This window comes from Corvus cornix, chromosome 6 (assembly GCF_000738735.6).
Source record: "Corvus cornix cornix isolate S_Up_H32 chromosome 6, ASM73873v5, whole genome shotgun sequence".
NCBI classification, from domain to species: Eukaryota; Metazoa; Chordata; class Aves; order Passeriformes; family Corvidae; genus Corvus; species Corvus cornix.
This window is the reverse complement of record NC_046336.1, coordinates 5,421,447-5,446,585: the sequence shown is the minus strand read 5'-3', so window position 1 is coordinate 5,446,585 and position 25,139 is coordinate 5,421,447. Positions and strand designations below refer to the sequence as shown.

General features: G+C 43.9%; 1 protein-coding gene across 5 annotated transcripts; it reads right to left on the bottom strand.

Annotated features, from left to right (window-relative positions):
• Window positions 1-389: 389 nt before the first annotated feature.
• Window positions 390-25,026, bottom strand: RGS10 (regulator of G protein signaling 10). 5 transcript variants are annotated; one of them, XM_039554025.1, is made up of 7 exons: window positions 24,930-25,026; window positions 19,364-19,482; window positions 17,839-17,925; window positions 11,706-11,849; window positions 2,490-2,646; window positions 2,220-2,409; window positions 390-2,066 (listed from the first exon to the last, which is right to left on the bottom strand). In XM_039554025.1, the coding sequence occupies exons 1-6, from the start codon at window positions 24,976-24,978 to the stop codon at window positions 2,264-2,266; spliced, it is 702 nt and encodes a 233-aa protein (XP_039409959.1). In that variant the 5' UTR covers window positions 24,979-25,026; the 3' UTR covers window positions 390-2,066; window positions 2,220-2,263. The 5 variants fall into 5 exon arrangements, with proteins under 5 accessions (XP_039409959.1, XP_039409958.1, XP_019149452.1 ...); XM_039554024.1 differs by having other exon boundaries at window positions 390-2,409; XM_019293907.3 differs by lacking the exon at window positions 24,930-25,026 and adding an exon at window positions 23,895-24,170 and having other exon boundaries at window positions 390-2,409.
• Window positions 25,027-25,139: the final 113 nt, after the last annotated feature.

Here is a 25,139-nt window from a genome sequence, read left to right as displayed (position 1 = left end):
TTGTATCTCTGGCTTCTGTCAGTTCAAACAGGCACCTGAGACAGGTCCCCAAAAAGCAAATCTATTAATGGTGTTAATTCAATGAACCTGCAGCAAATGTAAAAGCTGTCACCTGATTAAATCACATTCAAATTAGTGCTGTTATCTGTAGAAATAAAAAATGGGGTTGCAGCCTTGGTGGAACATGTGTTTGCAAATCCTCCCTAGCCAAATGAGCCGGGGCAGTGCCAACCTGTGGCATCTCCAGGCTCCCAGAAAGGATTCAGTGCAAGGTACAGCCAGATGTGCTTCTGCCACAGCTCCATCTATATCAGCACAGCTGCAACAGCAGCAAAGAGAAACCTTAGCTCGCTGGCAAAAAATAAAACCAAAAAATACCCCCAAGAAAACCCTTCTTTTTATTTTTAACACAGAGGTGCACCAGAACTGTGTAATACATCCCAGTGTTAGGGGGAAAAAAAAAAATCATGGAACAGGTCACATGGAAAGCAGTGATGCTCACCATGCTGTGAGCTGTGATTTTCCTTCCTTCAGCTCAGTAACAATTACTTCTCTTTCCTGTCACTGTCTTTTTTCCCCTGTTGAAAATTGGTGGTTTTTATAAGGTGTTTAGGAGGGTTTGTGGTCCAGAGGTACAAACACCCCTGCCCACTGTATTTATAAGCTTTAAAGGAGAATATGAAGGGGGGAGGGGGGGAAAGCAATAATCCTGTTGTGGGTTAGGCCTGTGCAAAATAGAAGGGTGAAAGAGCAGGGTGGAGACCACAAAGAGCAAAGAGAGGGTGGGTGTGATGTCTGCACATCCTCTGGGAAGTGGGTGCTTCGTTCTGCTGTAGTCCAGATGCTCATAAATCTCCCGTCCTCGTGAGGCAAGATGTGTCTTGAGGCAAAATGCTGCTTGATAGAAGATTGCTGCCACATAAATAAAATTGAAGTTGTCAGGACATACCCATATCATGATTCTGGAGATCTTAGTTCCCAGCTGAACTCACTCAGAGGCAAATTCAGGAACAACAGTGAGGTAAATAATGGTTTTCAGGGTATAGCTACAGCTCCCTTGCTCTCCCAGTCTCGGTCCCGTCAGTCATTTCACACAGGACCAAAACTAGAACTCGGCTGAATGCAGACTTTTTCTTTGTCTATGTCATTATGGTCACTACAATGTCTTTCACAATTTTATTTAGCACACCATGAAGACCTTTTGGTATACAAACTGATTTTCCCCCTTCCTTTTCTATGCAGTATCAGAGCTCTGTTGGGACATCAGTTATGTACACAAGGACAGCTGACCCTTAGCCCTGTAATCTTGATCAGAGTCTACCTTTGGCAGCTTCCAGCCCTGCAGCTTTCCCTTTCCATCTACTCCCACCCCTCTGAGGGTCAGTCACATCCTTGGGCATCCCTGTTTGAAAATGCTGAGCCCTGAAAAGGCTCAGCACCTCTCAGTTCTCTTTTCCTAACTTGTAGCCTCTCCTCTGAAGCATGGGGCAAAAATGAAAGAAGAAGAAAAAAAGACTGATTCAGGTTTTGGCAGCTCTCCTCTCACAGAAGAATATTCCACGCTTGCACATGAAAGGGAATTTTTAGCCAACCAGAGCAAAGAGTCAAAATAACAAACACAAACAATTACCCCCAAAAAATTGCCACACTCAGTAGTTTTTCTGACTGCTGCTACTGGCTCAGTGAGAGGCTGGTTCGTTGCCTAATCTTGAGCTCAGAAAAAGACAGATCATCTTGAAGTTTACAGTGCTATTGGCCCAACTACAGAGGATAGGATTTCCCTCAAGCCTTTGCCCAAGGCCTGATGATGACTCCAAAAACAACAAGTCGACTTGAGGTTGGAAATTTTGCTTCAGAGAGAGATTTTGTTCGCGTTCTGTAAATGATACACAAATATTGGTCTGAGTGGATGGAAAATGCTTAAAAGCTGCATAACAGAGTGAATGAGACCAATCCCGAGATGGAAATAATTTCCTTAATTCCTTGCAGCACTGCTGTCACTTCCAGCCATCTGTTAGCTGGGAAGTCACTGATAATCCATGGAGCAGCTTGGGTGATGAAACCTCCTGAAAGCAGAGATCACAAAGAGCTCACTTATTTCTCTACAGTAGAAAAGGAAGTGGGTGGGGAAAAGGAATGAAAGGATGAAACACACAGCTCATGCCCTCCTGGCTTCAGGATAAAAGATTTGCTCTAAAAAACCCCTGGTAATTTCATACTTCCTTAACGAGAAATGGTGTCCAAGATGTGGAATGAGCAGCAGTCAGAGGCAGAGTTCTATGAGCCAAATCATCTTCATTATGTGGTAGATTGTAATTTTAATCCCACCGGTCTTCCCCAGGCCTGGGGATTTTCCAAGCAGCCTGGTCAGGATGTTGAGAACAGCTTTTAACAGTGGCTGATTGAACACTGCAAGAAAAGCAAGAGAGATGGGTTTCCCATTCATTCAGGGAATGACTTGCACCAAAACTCTGCCCCTGAGGTCTCACCGTGTACCAGGGTTCTCAGTCTCAGTGAAATCTGTAGCAGGGTTGCCTTTTGTCCTTCATGTTTTGGAGTTTCATATTGTTTGGTATCTCTTTGCAGACTAAGAGGGGCATGAGCTTCTCCTCTATGCTCTCTGCTGTCAGATCCATCTCTGTGGCACTTCAGGAATGCAAAAAGGACAGGTTTAGGTTGTGTGTAGTGCAGATGCATAAAAAATGTCTAAACCTAGTATTCAAACCGTGGAAAAATTATGAAATCATAAATACAGAAAACACAGAAGAGGAACTAAGAAAAAAATATGTTCAGCTGTTCCTCTGGACTGCAGCTTGAAAAAGAACCTGAAAGGTTTCAATTTACCTCCAAGTCAATGTATTTTTTGGTAACTCTGGGAGAGTTTCAGTGAGAGTTAGCATCACTTGTTCAAATATTTCAAGTTCCTACCTTGTCTTAGTCACGACATGGGAAAACACTTGAAATCTATCTAAGCAAGTGGTTCACCAGCTGAGATAGACCTGATGAAAACCACATTTGTTAACGCTGATACAGCTCGAGCTCAGCTCCTGCCAGCTGAAGTGCAGCCTGGCACATCACCCTGTCCAAGACCCACTGACCACCACGATCCCCCCTGGGATTCCTTGGGGAAAATGTGCACTGAGGGGCTGCCATGCTCCAGTAAGGGCACAAACCGACAGATTCTGCTTGAAATTTATATGGCAAACAAAAGAAAAAGCCCCCGTGTCAGGACATCCCACTGACAGCAGATTTGGTGCTCGCCCAAGGCACGGAGCAGTGGATAACCCCCCTTCCCAGCCCTGACCTACAGCCCTGCTTTTCTCAGCCAGCCTTTCCTGCTGGCTTGCAGAGTTCTGTGCAAAGTGAAACAAGAGCCCAAGAGTAACACGGGGGCGCAGGCAGGCACTGGGCTGAATTTTGGGCACACGACCTCTGGAAAGGCTGGAGCAATAGGACAGCGTGGCAGGAACACGGGTAAGAGCACCCAGTCCCCAGGCTGCAGCATTCAGCATGCTGGGCACTTGGGAAATGTCCTGTCTTTGGGTGATTCAGATGGGCACAAGGCAGGAACAGCAGCGGGGGAAGGGACAGCTGCTGGCCCTTTCCTGCAGCACGTTCAGGAGCTCAGAGCGTTATCTGCTCTGTAATGCCAGCTTCAAAGCCACTTCAGCTTTCTTCTGCCCGGGGATCCCCCCAAGTTTTGATCAGAGCGACATCAGCTGCCTTTCCTGACAAACAGAGCCGCCTCAGCATTTCAGCATTTCTTGCTGACAGAAAGGTCGCCAAGTGCTTTGCATTTGAGGAACCAGCAGCTGCGACCTTTCCCTGCTTGGACTCTTACTCCAAGCCCCAAATCCCTACGCGTTATTCAGCCGAGAGCCAGGAGAGGGTGCTGCTAAATTTGGCGATCATCCCATTCCTCCCGCGAGGAGCCACATGCCGCCTTTCCCTCTTTCTTCCCCTGCCATCCCAAACCCCTTGGAATGGGGCGCTTTTTAACCCCTGGCTGCGATGGATTTGCACACTGATCAGTCAGGATATAATAGCCCTGATGATGAGAAGCATCTTTCACTTAATTACAGCCAAGCTGCCGAACTGGAGCGATCAGAATTCCGGCTGCAGCTGCTGAGCACTTGTATGGCAGCACAGAAAAGTCACACAGATCCTCGGGATAAAGGATGCCCCACAGCTCGCTTTGAACTGTGGCTTTGCCAAAAGCCCTGGGACATGAGCCGTGTTGGATACAAAACAAGAGGAACTGCCTCTGGCACAGGGAAAGGATCACTGTCATGTAAACACTGCTTCTGGTTTGTCAGGGGCAGACATTTGGCAAAACTGGGTGACTGTGTAAGGCTTGCTGCCCTGTTTTAGGATGAAAAGAGTTATAAGCAATTTATAAAAGGGAGAATATACCACTTTTCAGCTTTGAACTAGTCACAGAATGGTATGGGACCTCTCTGCATCACAGACCTAATTAGTTTTTAGCCCAGATGCAGGTGCTACCCACTTAAAATGTCTGAATCTTCAGTAAAAAAACCAGCACATTCCAAACTGTTATCCAAACACAAACATTAAAATCTTTTTCTCTCCCTCCCACTGATTTTTCAAACCCTCCTTCTCCACACCAATGGCCTAGCAAGTGCAGTGAAAGAAATGCAACAGGAACAAAAGAAATGGGAGATGGAGCAGGTACAAGAGGCATCTTCCCCTGTTCAAGTGAATTTCTGCAGTTCGTTCAGACCACAGCCCAGTCAGAAGTGAGCCCCACTGTGCCATCCCTTCTTCCAAGGCAAAACCCAACATCCTAGGACAGACTGTGAACTGTGTTAGCAAGGACTGAGAGCAGAAATGGGTTAACTATGGGACATGAAACAATCTCAACCCAAACTGTGTTCATAAAAGAGCTGTCACCACACAGATTTGGTGTATTTGTAGAATATTTTTATTTTTTAGCTGAGAAACACAAAATAGGGTAGAGTTTAAGGCATGCAAACAGGCATGAAACTTCTCTTGCTTGTTTTGTGTGCTCATCACTTCTGTGTAAGTTCTATGAAGAGGAGTAGATCCTATCTTTAATCTCTACATAAAGCAACTTTGAGCACCCACTTACAGCCTGAGGTTGGATGCAATGTTTACAGTTGTTCCTGGAATGCAGGATTTATTTCTTGGGAAACAGTTCTTTATCTGTGTGATTTGTTCTGTGCCACGTGGAGCAAGTGTCACCTACTTCCAGAAGTTTGTAATAACACCAACTTTCCCTACATATACACAAATTGCAATTACAGGCATCTGCTTGCATGGTTTTAATCTGATTGCCCTTTTACTGAAAAATACCAATAATCTGATGAATAGGAAAAACATCTTTGCTTTCTGCACATTGAAGTCTACTTGTTGGTGTTCTAAAGAAAACCCCTCAAACCAACCCAGACAGCACAAAGACAATGGTCCAATCAACTTTTTACCTCTGAGGTAAAAGAGCAACTCAAAGATTAAGGATTTTGTGGATCAAGTTACATTAGATTAGAAACATAACAGGTACTGAAATAAACATCATAGGCACAGAGATGCTGCTAAAAAATACATTTCCTTTTGAGTAACTTTTGCCTTGTGGTCGTGTAAAGCACCTTTGTGTCTACTCATGTAGGGTGTTTGCTCTTAGCAAGCAAAGGCAGTACCTGATAGGGAACATATTGCCAAGGAAAGTGTTCATAAGCAGCTACAAACTTATTTTCTCTCTTCAACACCCTACCTTTGTTCATACAGCTCCTGGTTTTATCTTCTATTATTACCATTTTAAAACATGATAGTCAAAGACTCTTTTATCCCTTGCTAATGCATTTTTAAAATCAATATGATTAAAAATGAATCTACTGCGCATCCATGTGATGAATGTGGTAAGAGCTCATTCTGCATTTTTCCCATGAATGTCCCCATGCTGAATTTTTTAATATCACTAAGACTAATGCAGCAAACACTGGGAAAAAAACAAATCCCAAGTCCTAAACTGGTTAAGCTGCCCACTCCCAAGGGCTTCAATGCTATCAGAAGTTCTGCCCTCTGCTGTGGCAGGCATGAAGAGTTTGTTATTACAGTGGATTTTCAAAAGAGGTAATCCTGAGATTACAAAGAGTTGGCAAGTCCAGAACTGGATGGTCCCATTTCCTAGGCCCCATCAGAAAAAGAAAAAAAGAAAAAAAAAAAATTCATGCACATGTTTAGTTCATTCTCATTCAGTAAAACATTGAAATACAGCTTGAGCAGGAGGTCAAATACCACTGAAAGTGCCTGAAGTAATATGACTTCACCATTAAATCTTTCGAGAGCATAAAAAGAACATTAACTCAGTGCATAAGAACTACACCTTACATCATGCATATGGAGGCACTGACCTCTTCTTTGACTTCCTAAAAATGAGCAGGGCATGTAGCTCTAGGGGAAGAATCAGAACTTCCATCCCCACTTTTACATCTAACTAGGGAAAAGCCCATGGAAACAATTTTCTTCACACAATACCTGCAAGAGTGGCTCAGAGTTAAAAGAAATGATCAAGTCTACCAAGTGAGTTTGCATTCTCAAAAATGACAAACTAGACTTAGATTTCAAACATTGATAGTGACAGCAATGTATGAAACATATCTGGCCTTTCTGACAAAAAAAAATAAGTACAAAATGTTCAAAAGCTAACTGTGCATTTAGATTAGCCAGCACATAAACAAAAGTTCAAGACAAGCAGTGCAAAATATGAAAGAGTAAATAATGAGAGAGTGGGAAACAGCCAGACTACAGCTGCAAAGCTTGTAAATAGAGCAAGTAGCTAATACACTTTCCCAGCTTAAACTGCAATTTAGTAACACTGCAGTGAATTAATCAAAAAGTATAATGAACACATGAAAAACTGTATGCTAAAATGTGCTTTGCAGTGCTGACACATTCCCAGGACAACATGGAATGCTCATTGGGAGCATCTTCCTCTACCAACCTTGGATTGCGCAGGGCAGAAATAAACTCCCCTTGCTCTCAAGCTTGATGTGAGAGTGGCTGAACCCCAAAGCCAACTCCCTGTTCCACTGCAGCTCTCCAAAATCACAATTAGGAAACCCTGAAATACTTTTGTGGGGCAAACAAAACTCGGCAGGGTGATTTGAGCAGAAAAAATGGAGTAAAACAAAACCAGATTTGGTTTGCTGGTCCTTTGCCAAAGCACTGCTGCTGCACAGAGAGGGATTGTTCAGAAGACCTGGGAGAGACCAGATGCTTTCTGATAGCAGCATCTGATGTCACACTGATATGAGGGACATGCCCCAGCCAAGCTTTGCTGGAATCAGTGTGCCCTGAGAGGGATATTTACTATCACATTTCCTAATGGCAGTTAGGAGTTCTTCAGAGATCCTGTCTCTTTTAGAGCTTTTGTTCCCAAGGGAACAGAGGTTATCCCATCCTCTGAAGAAGGTGATTGTCTACTGCAAAAAAAAAAAAAAAAAAAAAAAAAAAAAAAAAAAAAAAAAAAAAAAAAAATTGGGGGGAAATTTAGGAGATACAAAAATGAAAATCATGACTAGGGAAGTGTTTTGATTCAGCAATAAAGGCAAAGCAAAACAGATATCACCCTGAAAGAACAAAGTCACACAGGAAGGGATTGGATTCTAAAGAGCTTAACCCTGAAAGATGCTGTCCCTTTATGATTAAATTTGCTATGAATGACTCACCCACAAACTAATGTGAAATGTACTCCTCAACAGCTTCTCCCAGCAGATCAGGATGTAAAAGCTAGTCCCAAATAAAAATTACAAGGCAAAAATAAAAACCCAACCACGCAGTCTCCCATTTTGCATCACCAAGATGCCTCACAAAAGAAAATACAAGAATTTAAAGCATTTTAACTCATGAAATATGAAAGGCAACTCATGCTATGGAGGAATACCTCAGCCTCTTAGCTGGGAAACAGTCCTTCCATGGGTGCTTGGTTAATAGCTATCATGCAAAAACAATTAATCATTCAAGCAATTAAGAAGGTAAGTATCTCCTAAAAAGGTTTTGAGCTTTCCAAGCCCTAAATGCAACTGCTATAAACCTAGACTGTTCCTGAGTGTAATTTCCTTATTGTATTGCCTCTCCTGAAGAGACCCATTGTGTCTCATGTGTTGTAAATTCTTGATGCTCTTTTAGCTGCAGTCTGAGCCTCAGGTGAGTTCTCCTCTTGCTCCTCGCTCTTCTTATGGTTTAGGAATATGTCTGACTTCAGGAAGCGGCTGTAGCTGTCATACTTCATGAGATTGAATATCTGGGAAGAGGGGGGAAAAGAACACAAAGCAAACTACCTAAGTAAAATGAGATTTTAAATGAGAAGGACACATTAATTCTAATGCACTTTCCTTCTGTTTGTACTAGAGCGTTACTACAGAGCAGGGCATTAAGGAAAAAATACACTTCCAGCTCTCCACGGGGTCTGCATGTAGCAAACAATGCTGTAGGTCCCATGGTCACTGCCTGGCAATAACGTCCACATTAGTTTAAAAATCAGATTATAGTTTTCACAGTAGCCTGCTTTGCACACCTAATACTGAAGGTGAAAGGTCCCAGGCCAGAGTCACTGAGTGGGATGATCAGATCCTCCCGTGTTTGTCCCTCTGAACATCTCTCTGAATGTCTGGAAGGCATTCAGAGGGACAAAGCAGAGCTTTGAAGAAACAGAGGCACCTTTTATGCACCTTTCTGACTGCAGTGACTCCTGAACATTGCAGAGTAACTCAAGCAGAGCACTGGATAACTAAGGAAAGCCTCTAAATAATTTACACAAATACTGAAACATCTGGTTTAGCCAATGTTTCTTAAAGCTATGCCAATCTTCCCATTCTTTTTGGACCAAATGGCAAGACTGGTCTCAGGCAAATTGCAGGAACCTGCCACAAAGAGCTAACCTGATACAGATGTATTTTGCCAGTTAAAACGTGGGTTTAAATTGCTGGTGGATTAAATTTGTGTAAATACACTTTTCACTAGGCCAAGAGCTTCTCACAGCCAGCATGGAAACATGAAGTCAGCCCCAAGCACAGCTTTTCTCTCCCAGGGCTTGAGCTCAGGCTCATCCCTCAGCATAACTGCTGCTCTTCTATTTATACCCACTGTGGACAAAAAAAAAGCTACAACTCTTTTTGGAGTTTTCTGAAAACAAAGGGGCTGGGAGAGGAGCCTGGAATCTGTTCAGGTGTCAAGGTCAGGACTATATTTTGCTTGGTCTTGAAACAGAGGGGACAGGAAAAAAAGTAAACTTCAAAACTATAATTGAGGCAAAACCAAAGCCAGCATCACCCTGAGCCTATTATTTCACTGGTGGAGCCTCTCTGAGTCATGTTTCAGGACTGATCATTTTTTATGATACTCAGAGTAACTGAATTTCCAAGACAAATTTCTGGATTCTGACCTGCAGATGTGGCTACTCCATGTGTGGATAACTCATCTTTACCTTTACAGGCCTCACTTCTAACTGATACTACAACCATTACCTGTTTGGCAGGAGGAAAAAAAAAAAAAAAAAACCAAAAAACAATCTCAAACTGCTTTTTCATTTCACATCCTCGAGGAATCGGGACAAATACAGGCAAACACCCAAAACTTGACTGTTCTTGTCTGTGCATTTGCTAAAGTAGCTCCCTTACAAGTAAATTACATGGTGGATTTTACTAATCACTATTTCTTTACATATTTAAATATTTAAATTCATGTCTAAAACTGTGGAAATATTATTTTTTAAGATACATTTTGGAATATGAAAAAAAAAATCCCCAAATACCCACTCTGTATAGACTCTGATCTTCAGGATCTTAACTCTTCCTGAGTTAAGAAAAGTCAAATTTTACCTCCCAGCACTGGCTAACTATAACATAATTAAATTCATCCAACCAACTCAGGGGAAAAAAATTGTAAGGAAGATGTTCCCTGTTAAAACGTCACATCTTTGTGAAGAACTTAGACCCCTCTTGCTCCTGGTATCACTTAAAGCATCTCCCAGAGAGAAAGAGCATTGAAGACCAAGATCTTCTGCAGTCTGGTCAGCCAAATATAGAGAGAGCAGAGTCACCACGTGCCAAAGCAGAACCCTCTTTCCCCCTCCCTCCCTGCCTCCTCTCACTGCCTTTGTGGAGCAGGAACATTTACCCCACAAGTATTTTGAAGCACATGAAGTATGAACTACTCTAACACCACTCCATTCAGCACAAACAAATGGCTTGGGGGCAGTTAAGGCCACCCCATGGCCCCAGCCCACACCCCACCAGATCCCCAGTTAAATCAGCAGCTCTCTGGAGACCTGAAGCTGTTGTTACCAGCACTGCTGTAGAGCAGAGTGTGTCTTTCCAGCTCTGCCTTTTTCTACTCCAGACCCACCATGCCAGCAGTGGTTAACACTGCTCTTCAGAGAGCAAATTACGCCACTCTTCATAACTTTATAAGGATTGAAAACCAGAGAAGACCATAACTCTTCTGAGCCATTATCTAACAGCAATAAACAGTAGCTTCAAGCACTGGAATCTTGCAATGACCCACAAATGCTCTGCATTTGTTTTTAAAAGCTCACAGAATTTCTTCCCACACTAGTGGGATTCCTCTACCACTAGTCCAGTATGTTTCCAGTTCAGGTATTACTAATCCTTGGCTCTCCACGTGCATGTCATTTGTGAAATAGCAAATATTTTAACTCCAGTATTCTCTCCAGCTTCACTCTTACAGTTACTCACCCTGAACTGCAGTGCTGAGCTCTACCAGAACATTTCTCTCCCTTCCCCCAAGTCAGAAGTTTTCCCATGAAAAACTCTGTTTCTTCACATGGAAATTTGATTTCAGGTATTTCCACTGCTAATGTCTTGGAATCTGCCTGAAAAACAGCAGAGCCTTTGCCCCTCAGACAGCTCCAACTGACCCAGCCAGTGCCCAACCAATGTATTCAAATACCTGATTGAAATGGGCTGAAAACACTGTTTAAATTGCTGTGCTGTTTCTCCACAAAAGGAAAGAGCCAAATGGAAAATACAGGTAGTCCTGAGGATGGTACAGGAATTAAAAATAGTACTGCAAGTGCTGGAAAGCTGCAGATAAGAATGACTCACTTCATAACTTATGCTTTGAAATCAGCTGAATATCAAGAAAATTTACCACCCAAAGACATGCCTGCAAAATTTCTAATTTCTACCAGACCTCCCAAGTTCCTCAGGAAAAGGCAAAGCAGAGACCAACTCCTCTAAGTCTTGCATGTTACAGAAGAGGAGGGTTTTCAAAAAATTGTGTTATATTCATATCAATATAAATACCAAAGCAAAGTAAAATAAAGAATCTTAAGCTCTCAAGGAAACCAGTGGCAACTACAAAACAAACATCAGCAATGACTCAGAACAAGTGAATACACAGGAAAATGAAGGCACTGAGTTAGTCAGGGTGATTCTCAAGCCACCCACACAGGAACCCAGGAGAAAACTCCATCCAGTTTTCCAGGAAAGCCCTGAGTTGGAATTAGGATGATTGTAATGAATCTCTTAATTAATTGGTCGTAGTGAGATGGGGCCAAGAACCTGGAATACCTCAGAGCAGCTGCATTAATATCCCAACATGGAATCAACCCAGTTCTGAGCTTACCTGTTCAATCCATGCCGTGGCTAGAAAGCAAAGCTCATTATAACCAGACAAAACTGTGTTATTGAAGTAAATAACTTTACCTGGTCCTGGAGCTTCTGAAACATGAGAGGGTGAGGTGTCTCCAGGATGGTCTCACTCAAACGGGACTGCCCTTCAACATTGACTTGGGAGGAAGCTTTACTGGACAGGAAAGTCATGTAAATTTCTTTAGCTTTTTCCTGCATCTGCAAAAGACATTTATTTAAAAGAATTATTTAAAATGGAATTTATTAAAAGAATTATTTCCTGTGGAAGTAGTCTCTGATTGGGTAACGTTTTGTTGGAGACTTCTGTAGGTCACTTCTTGAGGTTCACGTCCTAAACCCAAAATATATTCTGAATTTCAAAAAAAGTAACAAATACACATAGATTAGCCTACTTGTGTATATTCATTTGTACTGGAAGAGAAACACCTCTACAGGCCAAAGCCTACACCGATATTAGCAAAAGCTGCCAGTGTTCAGCAGGTTGTGATGTCTGAATCTCAGTAGCCAGTGTGAGACTGCTCAGCATCATCAGCTAGACCTTGTGTTCACTTCTGAGAAGACTCTTTTTCCTAACAGATCATCAGTATGGGCAAGAAACACAGAGGAAAAAAACCTGGGAGCTTACTACAAGGGAAAACGAAGTGAAGTTAGTGTCTAACTCACACCACTGTCAGGCAACCTTGTCACACCACACACTTTGTCTTAACCATGACCTCAGAGCAGCTCACCTACAACACCGACTACATGATTAAAGAAAACACCAGCTACTTGGCTAACTGGTAAAGATAAGACTCTCAATAGCCTCTGAGAACTGATAAATAAGGGTGTGACCTGCATAAAGCTGTTTGTTGGTATTTGCCCTGATTTCAGAGCTCTTCCCTTGTCAAACCAGTAACAGTGATAACATCTTGACCCCACCAGCATCCTTAAGCTTCAAAGCAGTGAGGGGCCACAATCCCCTGAAATTCAGTGAAAGACCCCCTTAACCAGACAGTTGGATAAGAGGAAGCCAGAGAGGAGGAAGAGACACAAGCCAGGCAAGATCCAAGCCCCACTGCTGCAATCTGAATTCTGCAATCTGAAAGCAACCCAGCAGCAGCTGCCTGGCTCATCCTGAGCCCTGGGTACCTCTAATGAGCAACCACAGCTCCAGACCAGCATCAGCTAAAGGGCTGCGCCTTTGATGGGGCTTGAAGGAGGAAGCATTTAAACCCAGCCTATGAAGGAGTCTCAGAATTACTTCTATGTTTTACAGCTGAGGTACATTTACACTTGGGGATAATTAGAAGAAAAGCTGCATGTGTTTGAGCATTCAGGGGGCCTAAAGAGTTGACTCACTGCTGAAGGGGATACCCATTCTCTAGTATTCCTATTTAAAACTCATTCATCTGGGGGGTAGAACATTATGTGTCAGGTGCATTAGGCCACAATGAACTGTTTTTAACAATTTCCAACTTGTTTCACAACTCAGGGAGGACTGGGTCAGCCCCTTCTGTTCTAAATGAGCAATTAATCCAAGAGATCAGACTGCTACAAGTGGCAAAGTTAATGTCCTAAGGCAGGCACAGGGAAGGGGCCTTCAGCTATTATTGCATGAGCAATTGTATTGCCAGTCCCACCTAAACAACTTTAGAACCTCCTGTACGGTTTCAACCATACTTGAGAGAGGGGCAAAGGACTGAGAAAAAAAATTACCCTCCTGCTGAGTCAATGGAAAATCAGCAGGAGAAAAGAAAGGGAGAGGAAAAGCAGCACATGCACCAAGAAAAAAGCTGCAGTATATGCTCAAAAGTTTTCTGCTCTACTTGAACTGCCAGGGTGTCCTTTGCTTCTGGCTAGTCAAGGCAGGAGTAGCTCCTCACCAGCCCCAGCACAAGGTGCTGCTTGTCTAAGGCCACAGGAGCAAGCTGGGCACTGCAGAAAAAGAGCAGAGGGAGGCTTGAGAGGAAACACAAAACTGGAAGTAACTGTGAGGAACTTTAAAGAGCATGGAGGGGAACAACAGGACTGTGTGGGAGGCTGGTGAAACAGGGAGGCTCTTTGGATTTTGTGAGGAAGAATAACAAAGAAAGGAAGTGAAAGAGCTGTGCTAGGGAGAGGAGGCCATTGGAGAGACACAGGGGACCTGGCTTTATAGCAGTGGGGAAATATGGAAATGCACAGCTGAACGTTACAGATTCTGCTGCAAATAGAACTGCTCTGCCATGTCTGTGCTTCAGTGGTACAGCAGCTGATTAACTACAGCTTATAATTTGCTTTAAAAAGAAAGAACAGTCAAAGCTGCCAGTGTGCTCATACACCCCCCAAGTGTCACTCAGGCAGAGCCAGGTTCAGGTGGAGGAGGCAGAGATTGTCCCTGTTCAGTCAGTGGCATTCTCTGCTCTGCATCTGCCTGAAACTAAAGCCTCAGCACAGGGGACTCTGCTCTGGAACTAAAAGAGCTCCTAAACTGGGATCTTGTTTGCAGGTGGTTATTAAAGGATTTCTGGCAGTCCTCAGCTCCATCTGTGTGCTCGCCCCAGTATCCGTGCCAGATTCCCATTAGGAGCACGAAGTTCTGTCTGCAGCAACCCCCCTCGCTGTTTCAAGTGGATACAAGATTCTTTCCCACTTCCTTTCCTAAGGTCAAACTCAGCTCCCAAGCATGTGTGGTTCCCAAATGAGGTGAATGGGAGCCCCAGATGCTCATCAGACCAGGCTCCCAGCAGCCAGCAGCTGTGCAGCATTACCCAGCCCTGCTAAACCCTTGCTACATTCCACATGGGCAGCAACAGAAGAAACTCCTGAATGCACAGGACTTTGTCCTGGAATCATTCACTACAAAACTCCCAACATGGATATTCTGGTGGGTTTTAGCAATAGCTGAAAATATTTCCCGTAAGCATTTATTACAATCTGTAATTTATTTTTGAAGCTCAGCTTCAAGAGGAGAATCATTTAAACCCTGGGAACATGTTGTTTATTTCATTAACAGTCACAAATGCAACAACACATGACAAACCCCAACAAAATATTTAAAGTTAAATTTTATTCCCTTATCCCCACCACTCCCATTTCAATAATTAAATATGTGCCCTAACACAAGGGCCACATGGGTGGCAGCAGAGCTCACTGCTACGAGTGGGCTTGACCTAATTGCTTTCTCATTCTTCACTAAATGTTAAATTTCTATTTTAAATTCAATTTTAAAGGATTATCCTTTTTGTTGTTGTTGTTTCTAAACTACAGAGATGTGTCTTGAGCTGAGGGGAAAAGTCTGTGCCTTCCTGCTGCAAGAAGATGAGCTGAACCCAGTTCATCTAAAACCTGGCCAGACCAGCAATGCAGTCTGCCTGCTGCCTCACTCTGCAGCTGCCAAAAATCTCCCCTGCTCCCATGAATCATCCACCCTAATGGAACAGCAGCCTGTGCAAAACCAAACACTGCCCCAGGCTGACACAGGAAGGATAACAATAAATATCCCTGGCACAATGGGTGCTTAACCCACTGCTCATGTGCTGACCTTTGGGCAAGTTTAAACTGACCAAGTAGAGCCCCATGCCAGCACTCTCACATCAAGTAATCAAAAGTTTATCTCATCCTTTAAAAATCGGGGGAAAAGAATCCCATTCATAGAATCATGGAATGGTTTGGGTTTGAAATTACTTTAAATGTCAGCTACTTCCAACCCCCTGCAGGGACAGGGGACAACTTTGACTAGATCAGATTGCTCAGAGTCCCATCCAGCCTAGCTTTGAATGTTTCCAAGGATGGAACCTTGGTTCCCACCTCTCTGGGAAACCTGTTCCAGTGTGTCACCATCCTCACAGTAAAGAATTTCTTCTTTATACCTAATCTAAACTTGCCCAATGTCAGTTTGAAGCCATTCCCCCTTGTCCTGTCCCTCCATCTCATGTCCAAAGTCCCTCTCCAGCTCTCTTGGAGCCCCTTTAGGCCCTGGAAGGTCTCTCTGGAGCTTTCTCTTCCCCAGGCTGAACACCCCCAGCTCTCCCAGCCTGGCTCCAGAGCAGAGCTGCTTCAGCCCTTGCAGCATCTCTGGACTCGCTCCAATCTGGGTTAAATTGATATCAGCTTCATCTGACCAAGAGTCTCTGGGTCTATGAGTTAATCTGTGTGGGAAACCAGTTTTAAGGAGAAGCAAACTACAAAACAAGTAAAAGACTGTTTTTAGAATACTGTGCTCACAATAGAGAGAGATGCAAAGGGATTTCTGCAAGAGTCACTTTCAGAAGAAAAATCCACGCTTCACGTTACCATAAACACTGGAAAGATTTCTATTTTTAGTGCTTTTCCTAGCTTTGTAAATTATCTAAACAAAGCCACCCATAAGCAGTAGCTACAAAAACTTACTGTAAGTCTGTGTCATTCTAAAGCACATTTATTCAGCAAGTTATAATAATTTGGGCAGCACCAGACTCCAAGATGACCAAGCTGTGGAATGACTGGTACTGAATAATTAACCTAAATAGAACCTAGTTAAGCCTCTGTCCATTCATTTGGCAATTCATTGAAGGATTCACTAAGCTCCTATCCCTGCACATCACCACTTTCTGTACTGGCATCCTAAATTAGCAATCCTAAATCAGCTAAAAATATGGAAATCATTTAGCAAGGGAAAATATGATTATTATCCCACTGAAGGCGTGGGACTTCACAGAAAAGTCGACTGACTGGTTGTGCTTTCCTCAAGACTTTCTGCATTTGTGGACCTTAATGAGGGAGGGAAGCAGCTGAATACACAAAGCTGAAACTACTAAATGCTACAGAGTTCACAGTCAAATTGAACATTTCCCTCTTCTTGCAAAAAATAGTATTGTTGTATTTTTATGGATTTATCAATACCAAAAAAATACAACTAAATCCAGCACACTGTTTTGAGGGGAATGTTTTTTTCAGTGCAAAACACAGGATATTTACAAAAAGTAGACTCCCCTCCCCAAAATACATAGTTTGGAAAAACAGGGAAATTGCTGTTGTTGAAAATGTGCTGGGAAACTGTTTCAGCTGACAATATTTGACTGAGAGGAATCCTGCAGTGTGGACACAGCCCTCTTACACCTGCACTTCATAACACCTCTCCTAGCCCAGCTCTCCCACCCGATTCTTATTCCTTGGCATTTCTGATGTTCCTCCAAGCACATATAATCCCACTTGGAAGAGGTTTAAGGGGCATTTTCCCACTCTCACCTCTTCATGGTGCTAAAATGTGCCATGGCAACAAGAGGTGCACTAAGGTAAAAAACATAAAAGGGGGATTTAAAAAAAAAAAAGCTTTAGGAGTCTGACTCTCAAGGACAGCGATGCTCACTTGGAGTTTTGAAACTACTTAATTTCATGCTCACAGAATCTTTCTCTTAAAGAGCAGATAAATTTAAATTTTCTCAAGAAAACAATGAAACAAACAAAAAAAAACCCACACAAAACCTTTTTCAGAAACAAGTAGACTAAACATGGTTCATGGTTTAGGCCTGGCTCTGTGGGCTTCAAAGTCTAAATGTGAAAGTAGATCCTTTGTTCCTGGTGGATCTAAATGTAAAACAAGATCTAAGTAGTGGAAAAAGCAAACAAACAAAAAAACCTTACAGGAGGTGGATGGTTGAGAAATTTTCCAGTAGAATATTTCCTACTAGAAAGAGAGAGCTGTCATCAAAATGAAAAGGCTCTGCAGGTATACATCAATTTGGATAAATATTTAAGCAAAAAAGTTTAAACAGACCCCTTCTGTTTTGTAACTTGTAATTTCATAAGGCAAAATATTTTCTTTTGGTGCTGTAAAATATTTTTGTTTGTGCCATTTGTTATTGTTATGTTCCACTGAGACATCACAGTGGTGTAAATTTCCATGTATTAGCTGCTATGCTCTAAAAAAAGCTCTGAATGAAATATCTTTATATTTGCAAACAAGATGATGCAACATCACTGAATTAACAAAAGTTTTGCTACTCCCTAGAAACTACAAAAAGTTCAGTTTTCAAAACATGGGAAACTTGACAATTTCAGCAGTTTGTTTTGATTTGAAGTAGAACTGGCTTTGTTTCCAAACAATTCCACCAGGATGATTTTAGTGCAATTTCTTCAAATATATTTATCTGCATTCACACAAAGCACATTATGCAACAGAGATGTTTTAGCTCCAGCTCTGCTAAGTAAACTTTGTTGACAAGCAGAATTTATTTAGGAAACATACCTGCTTTTTTCCCTGTGTTTTCTTAAATTCTTCACATGCTAACCAGAACAAAACGTTTTCTTCACTAAATTCTTTCTTTAAAAATTCCTAGGAAAGCAAAAAACAAACACACAAATGTTAGGATGCAATTTCTCAGTTGGTTTTCCCTCTTCCTACTACAGCTATTAGAACTAGGAGCTGCCTACAATTAACTTAACCGTGAGTTTACCCAACCCAGTGCAACAGAACCACTGCATCTGTGCATCTGCACAGCTGATACTGAACACTCTGATATTCTGCACTTTGAAAGCACATTCCAGGAGGATGATGAGCTACATCTCATCTCAGACCATAGCAGTAACTCACAGGAATGATCTCCTCAGTCTCCCTTAAACAGCTCGAGCACTTTTACAGCCACTGCTCAAAGGGAAATCCAAAAAATATATTAATTCATTACCAGGTGAGTAAAATGAACTATTTTAATGAGAGTCACAGATCACTTGGGATTCTCATGTAGTACCTTTCTGACTTTTGTAATGAGTAAAATCTCTACAAATGAAAGTGTTTCTAAACGTGATCATCAGTGGCAATAAATCCACTTAAGCAGACTGAAGCAGAAGATGTAGCTGTGTTCTCTGTGCTGTTTAAACACAGCACATTCCTCCAAAAGTGAGGCATGCTTTAAAAGGGGAAAAATGTACATTAAATTTATTTATGAAATATAATGACTGAAACTTTTATAGCTCTGAGATCATCAGTTTTCTCTTTCAAGTGTTAGAAAACAGAGACTAAGTAATGCCAGGAGTTAAATAGCACCAAGATTACTTTTCCTTTTTTTTTTTTTAAGAATTCAAAATCAGTGTTTTGTAATTCTTGTTTACCTCATTTCCCAAACCAGTCTGGTAGGAAACCATTTTATCCCAGTGCATTTTATCAGTATGGTATGGCAAAAGCACTTTCAAGTAGGCAGTTCCCATTCTTACATCCTAAATGGCAAGAAGGCCTTCAAACACCAACTCACCACCCTCACCTAATTAAACTTCAAGCCATTTTGAGCTGCACCAGCCCACACTTTGTAGTAAACTGAAAGGGAATATTTTCAGTAGAGCTGCTAAACACAGAGCAAGAGCCACAGAGTCATCAGATTGCTCCTGGTAACTCATTGCTTAAGGACAACGTGTGAGAATCGAGAGCCCGGGATCTCAGTGATAAATAATGCTTGGCAGGAGGGATCAGTGGCTCAGGGACTGCAGTTTATCCAACAGGATCTTGTTAATCCTTGCAAGAGCAGATAGATCCCGTTAGAAAGATGCAGCCAAAAGTCTTGCACGTGCCTTTGGAGCACAGGCTGCAGTGGCAGGGGGCAGAAGGTGCTGCCTCAGCAGCTCAGCCAGCGGCACAGCTCCAGCTCTGCTCAGGGCACACATCTAGAGGGATGCGTGCCTCTGTTCACAGCACTGGCACAGCTGCACCCTTCGTGCTGAGGCTCATTCTGCTTCAAAACCTGACTTTGTTTTACGGAAATATCCATATTTGATATAGCGACCCTAAACCGTTTCACTCCTTCCGGGTCTTCGAGGAGGCTCTCCAGGGATGTGGCCCATTTCGAGGTGCCTTTCAAGGTTTGGTGGCTGCTGCTTGGGTGGCCCTCGATGTCATTTATCTCTGGGGGGAAAAAAAAAGTTGAAAACACCAGCATCTTCTTTAGAAATTACAAATATCACTCACACTGATGTCTCCCCCATTTCCCCCTGCACCCTTGATTTCAGCTGCTCTCTTTAAAGGAAACACCATAAAACTGAAAATAAAGACACACACATACAGACACTTGAAACCTGCTTTGCCTGGAAGGAGGGAAAAATTCCTTACAGCCAGGAGCATGTAAGGAGGCACTGACACTGTTTTATAGCAGTTCAAGCACCTTCTGCCTGGGGAACACAACGACCACAGTCCATATTTTGTTCTGGCATCGTCAACAACACTGGGTGCTCTAAAGCAACTCCTGGTCAGTCACACATGTGAAATTTATTTTTAAGAAAAGAATCATCACTGGAGGCTGGAGGTTGGGTAAAAGCAGAGAGAGAAAGAAAAATAATGGTTTGTTCAGCAGGAGAACCAGCCCAAGATGTTAACCCAGTCTAATGGGAGGAAAGACAGCCAGCAGAAGAGCCTCACTCCAGCTCAGTCAACCTGGTTTTGGGCAAGAGGGTGATGTTTGTTTCCAAGTCCCCCGAAATTCTCCTTTTATAAGGTGTACTGGACTGTGCCCACATCTGACCTCCCAGCCGGCCTTCTCACAGATAGGAAAGATGGAATACAATTTCTATTTTCTCTATCCCAGGGACAAGTGCATTTCATTTGAGGCTGGTGGTGGCTAAAAAAGCCCTGTTTGCTGGCTACCCTTCAGAAAACCTATTACTTGGAAAAATTCCAGGAATGCTATTGCTCATCTGAAAAACTCTAGCACAGACGTAAAGTGCTCAGCCTCCTCTCCTCACACAAAATGCCCTGGGAAGAGAGGAGTGAAGTCAGAAGGATAAGAGCTGCACTTCAGGTCACTACGCACTGGAGAGATGCACAGAACTCTTACTGTAACCAGCAGAGCTTCTATTTATAACTCCTCAATTTCTCCCTACCATCTTACTGGAAATCTGGATCTGACTAACTTCTGCTTAAGCTCTGCTTTCAAAAACTCTTCTTTCACCATGAAACCAATCCTCACTAAGTATCTCAAAAAACAACCTATGCAGAAATACTATATATATTATACATACAAATACACACTACCAGATGTTCTTTCCAGGTGGTAACTGGAAATAATGCAAAGGTTAAAGCCCTACAGAATATTGGCATGACAGCAAAGCCTCCTGAGCTTTGGTTGGTAGGGACCTGTGGAGTCTGTTTGTTTTACCAACTGTTCTAAATGAATGAACATCTCTGCTGCCTTGATAGGAGAGGGGGTTTTGTATGAAAAACACTCTGCTAGCTTAAAGCTCAGCAGCCAGACCCCAAGGATTGTCTCCAAACCACAGCTGCAGCCTTCACATGCGACATGAGCACAGCGAGTTAACACCGCCTCAGTTTGCCCCTCTTTGTGCAAAAGGATGTGGTTCTTGATTAGCACGTGAAAAAATTTATTTTAGAAACCTGACTCAAAGTATTTGGGCATCTAATCTCAGCAAAATCCGTGAGATTTGAGTGGGAATGGCCAAGTATATTGCAGCAGAACACCAAAACCCCCGAGGAGCTGGAATGCGTTGTCACGATCCCGCTCGCCTTGGAGGGGAATGGCAGCTCTGTGGGTGCAGCTGCTCGTGGCCTGCAGAACCAGGCCATTCCCTCACTGAACACAGGATTTAGCACACAACACAAGGGGGGAACATTTGATTTCCAGTGTTTCTTTTCCAGCCAAATCTGAAGTGGACATTACTGATTACTTTGAAAAGCATGTGTTTCAATGAGCCAATGCAGACCCAGGCCCTTGAGAACCTAAAAAAAAATTCCGGTGAGCAAAGGCCGGAATAACTCCTTCCACAAACCCAGGATACCTCAATCTGCTTCTCTTCTGCTGCTTTGACTGATCTCCCATTTTACTGCTGGCCATTCTCTATCCTCCCTGATCATCGTTTTCCCTGGCTTCCTCTCCCTTCTAGCCTACCCAGCACAGCCCAAATCTACCCCTCCATTTATGTTCTCACTCCACTCCTCCCTGCCAGCCTCCAAACCCTGCTCTCTCCTACGACCCTGCTCCCCTTTTCAAACAAACTTTGGTTTTGAAGGGAGGACCTACACAACTTCTTCCTAGCGTCCATTCTGTTGAGGCTTGTACAGGACAGAGTTACACGGTTTGTTTCCTCACTTAACCAGCTCCCCACAACCCCAAAAATACTGTGGTACAGAGACAAAGGTTGTCTGCCCACTGCAGTCCTTCCATTTACCCCATGCCCCACTTATTCAAGCCGGGATGTCCCCAGGGCAGTGGCTGTGGGATGTCTCAGGTGCTCCAAAGGTGCAATCCCAGCTCAGCCCAGGCTACAGCTCCCAGCACTGCCCACCCCAAGGCTGGGGACACCAGGCTGAGCACCATTAATCCCCATGTCCAGTGTTCCTCTCCAACCACCATGAAACATCAACATTCCCCCTCAGCACAAACATAAATAGGATGCACGTGACAGTAGGAAACACTCTGAAATGTTATGAGGGTATTAAAACTGCTGGGTATTTTTATTATATCCCATTAAAAATGCCATCTCCAACATTTATTCTAACACAAAAGTGACCCGATATCCCTCCAGTCAGGATCATAACTTCCCACTCCACATACTGGTTTCACATAGCAGATTTGATATGTGATTTCCAGAATTTTTAAAAGAGTTTAAAAGACAGCAAAGAGGTTTTCCCCAGAAATGACTCCAGAAGCTGATTCCCAAATCCATCTCTATTACTAAATTACCTTAAAAATGATACTTTCAGTGAAGTGCAAATTAATGAGTTTGAAACAATTTATCTGAGGAGGCAATATAGAAGTAAGTGTAGTTACATGAATGATCCTCCTGACACCTATTTCTCCCTGATATTTGTAAAAAGATAACTTTTTCCTGTTAAAATCATCTACTGACAAAGTTAGGTAATATACCCTTGGAAACAACAAGCCTGATACCATTGTTTAACAACAACCAAAATGTACATACATTTGTATGATCATTTAAATGAGGAAGGCAGACATTTGCTGTTACTGAAAAACGGGAGATAATTTTGTGCATCAAAAAGGGCATTACAAAATGGCAGTTCTCCCACTAGTATTTCTGTAAGAGTTAACACCCAGAATATGCATCAGATGATAAACGAGCTAACTACATTTCTTACACTACAGTACATTTATTACATTATAATACACTAATTAAATTTCAGAGCAGGGCTTGCCATCTTTTACACGGGTTAGGAACCGAGAGGCAGAGAAAGGCAGCAAGGCACGCACAGCAGAGCACAGTTGTAAGAGTTGCTGCTGAAGCAAACTTTCCACTGAGTTGGAAATCTGCTTCAGAGACGCAGCCGCTCGCACAATGTGCAGAGAGCAGCCAGCTGCTCCTACCAACGCAGCAAATGATTAAGTGCTTCTTTTAACTGCACCACTCTTCAGAGCACTCCAAGCTAAGCCAGCAAACAGGCAGTTGCATTATCTGGAGCATTATTTTAGAGGTAAACCTCGCAGAAGCTGCTTTCCCACCACACAATAGCACTGCAGCAGCAGGCTGCGGATAAAGGCTCTTTGTGCGCGGCAGAACGGTAAGTGCAGCACTAATAACGCTGTAATTATCAGCTGAAGAGTGCTATCAAAAATGCCAAATATTTGCATCCCCCAAACAGGAACGTGGACTGAAATCCCAGGAAGTGTCGATACCATCAATATATACAACTTTGCAGGTCAGAACTCACAGTCCTTGCCCTTGTTTTTGACAAGCACGAAGAACAAAAACCTGTGGGAACCCATCAAACTGAGTGATTCAGACACAGCTAATTGAGTTAGACATGCTGCTCACTCTGCCTTCCAGAAGCATTGCACATTACAACGGCTTCCCAAGCTGCTGCCACGCTCCAGCTGTTGATACCGTGGCCTTTGTGGCACCATATCAAGCAGCACAGACTCACGCCCTTTGCAGATCCCGCTGAACACATCCCTTCCTAAACGCCTGTTCTGCCCGTCCCCTTCCCACACACACCTTCTGCACAGCCCTTGTAAAACAACAACTGCCCCACAAACACTCACAATGACAAAAGCACCATGCAAACAGCATATTCCTTATTCTGTAGCTAAGCATTAATGTACAACAAGAAAAGCGGCTTCCATTTCTTTTTGAGGAACTTCTGATCACACCTCCCCTTATCCACCTAGATCATAAAGCTGCGAGCCATGAGCCTTTATTATTACTTTAAAAGCACTCTGAATACCTTGTCTTGTCCTACAGTCACCAGAATGCCTACCCAGCAACAATCACCAGTCTGGAATTAATAAATCCAAGGTATGAAGCAGTGGGAAACTTCATAAGCAAGCAGCTGGAAAGGGAAAATTCCCTTACTTTCCATGTATCCAAGCATCAGCGGATGAATCCTCACACAAATTTTTTCCTAGTAGCAGCTGAATTTTAGACCTTTTTGCTACAGCAGAGCTGTCCTTCACACTCATTGGTTGTTCAGAGCATGAGGTTCAACATCCTCTTTCGACCGTCTCTAGCAACAGATGGCTACTGGATTCCACTTTTAACTATAAGGAAGGAAACTGAAGGGACGTTCCTCTTTTGTAGCATCTCTGGAAGCGTTCACCAGACATATATCCTTTAAAACACCCCCTTCCCGCCTTCCCCCCCGCAAAAAACCCCAACCCAAAAAAAAACCCCAGAAAACCCAAACAACTCTAGACAAAAATCTCATCTGGCTTTTCTTAGAAAGACTGCAACTTCTCCCTGCACATCATAAAACACAGTGTTATTTTCTAGGATTTGGAGATTGCAACTGTTGCCCCAAATGTCTCAGCAGTGACAGATATCAGACATCACCCCCTTGGAACCGACAGACTGGCAGCATCGGGGATACAAAACACACAGCCACGCCACACCGCCTGTCTACAGAGAGAACCGTGATGTCCTACATTATTACTCCTTGGAAACCCCCATTCCAGCTTAAAAGGCTCCCTCCAAAAGCAAACTCCTCAAAGTCAATTTGGAGTTCGAACAACCACGCTCTGATGTCCTGGGCTTTTGCCTCGCCGCTGGTAACAGCAGCAGCTCCGACTGAAACTTGGCTGCCGAGGCACAAGCCCGAGCAGGACCCAGTTCCCTCTTCCGCGCTCAGCGGGAAGCGCCGCGCTCCTTCCCCGGCGCTCCCAGAGCCGCATTCCCCGCGGCCCCGCGGACTCGCTGCGGGCCGGAGGGGCCCCGAGCAGCCCCGGCCCCGAGCGCCGGCGGGGCCCAGGGACCGCCGTGAGCTCCGCGGTTTCCCCGGCGGGGCCGCGGGCAGCGCAGCCCGGCCCGGAGCGCAGCGCAGCCCGGCCCGGCGCTTCCCCGGCGGGGGCAGCCGCGGGCTCGCCCGGGGGTCGCCGCCCCCGTCCCCGTTACCTGAGGGCGGCCGCTTCCTGCTGAGCCGGCTCACGGCCCGGTTGAACATCCCGGGCGCCGCTCGGCCCCGCTGCCGAGCCCGAGGGCGGCCGCGCTGCCCCGCCCCGCCCCGCCCCGCCCCGCCGGGGGAGCAGCGCCAGCCCCGCACCTGCCCGGCCCCGCCGCGCCCGGGGAGCGCAGAGCCCACGCGACCCTGGGGCGCAGGGACCT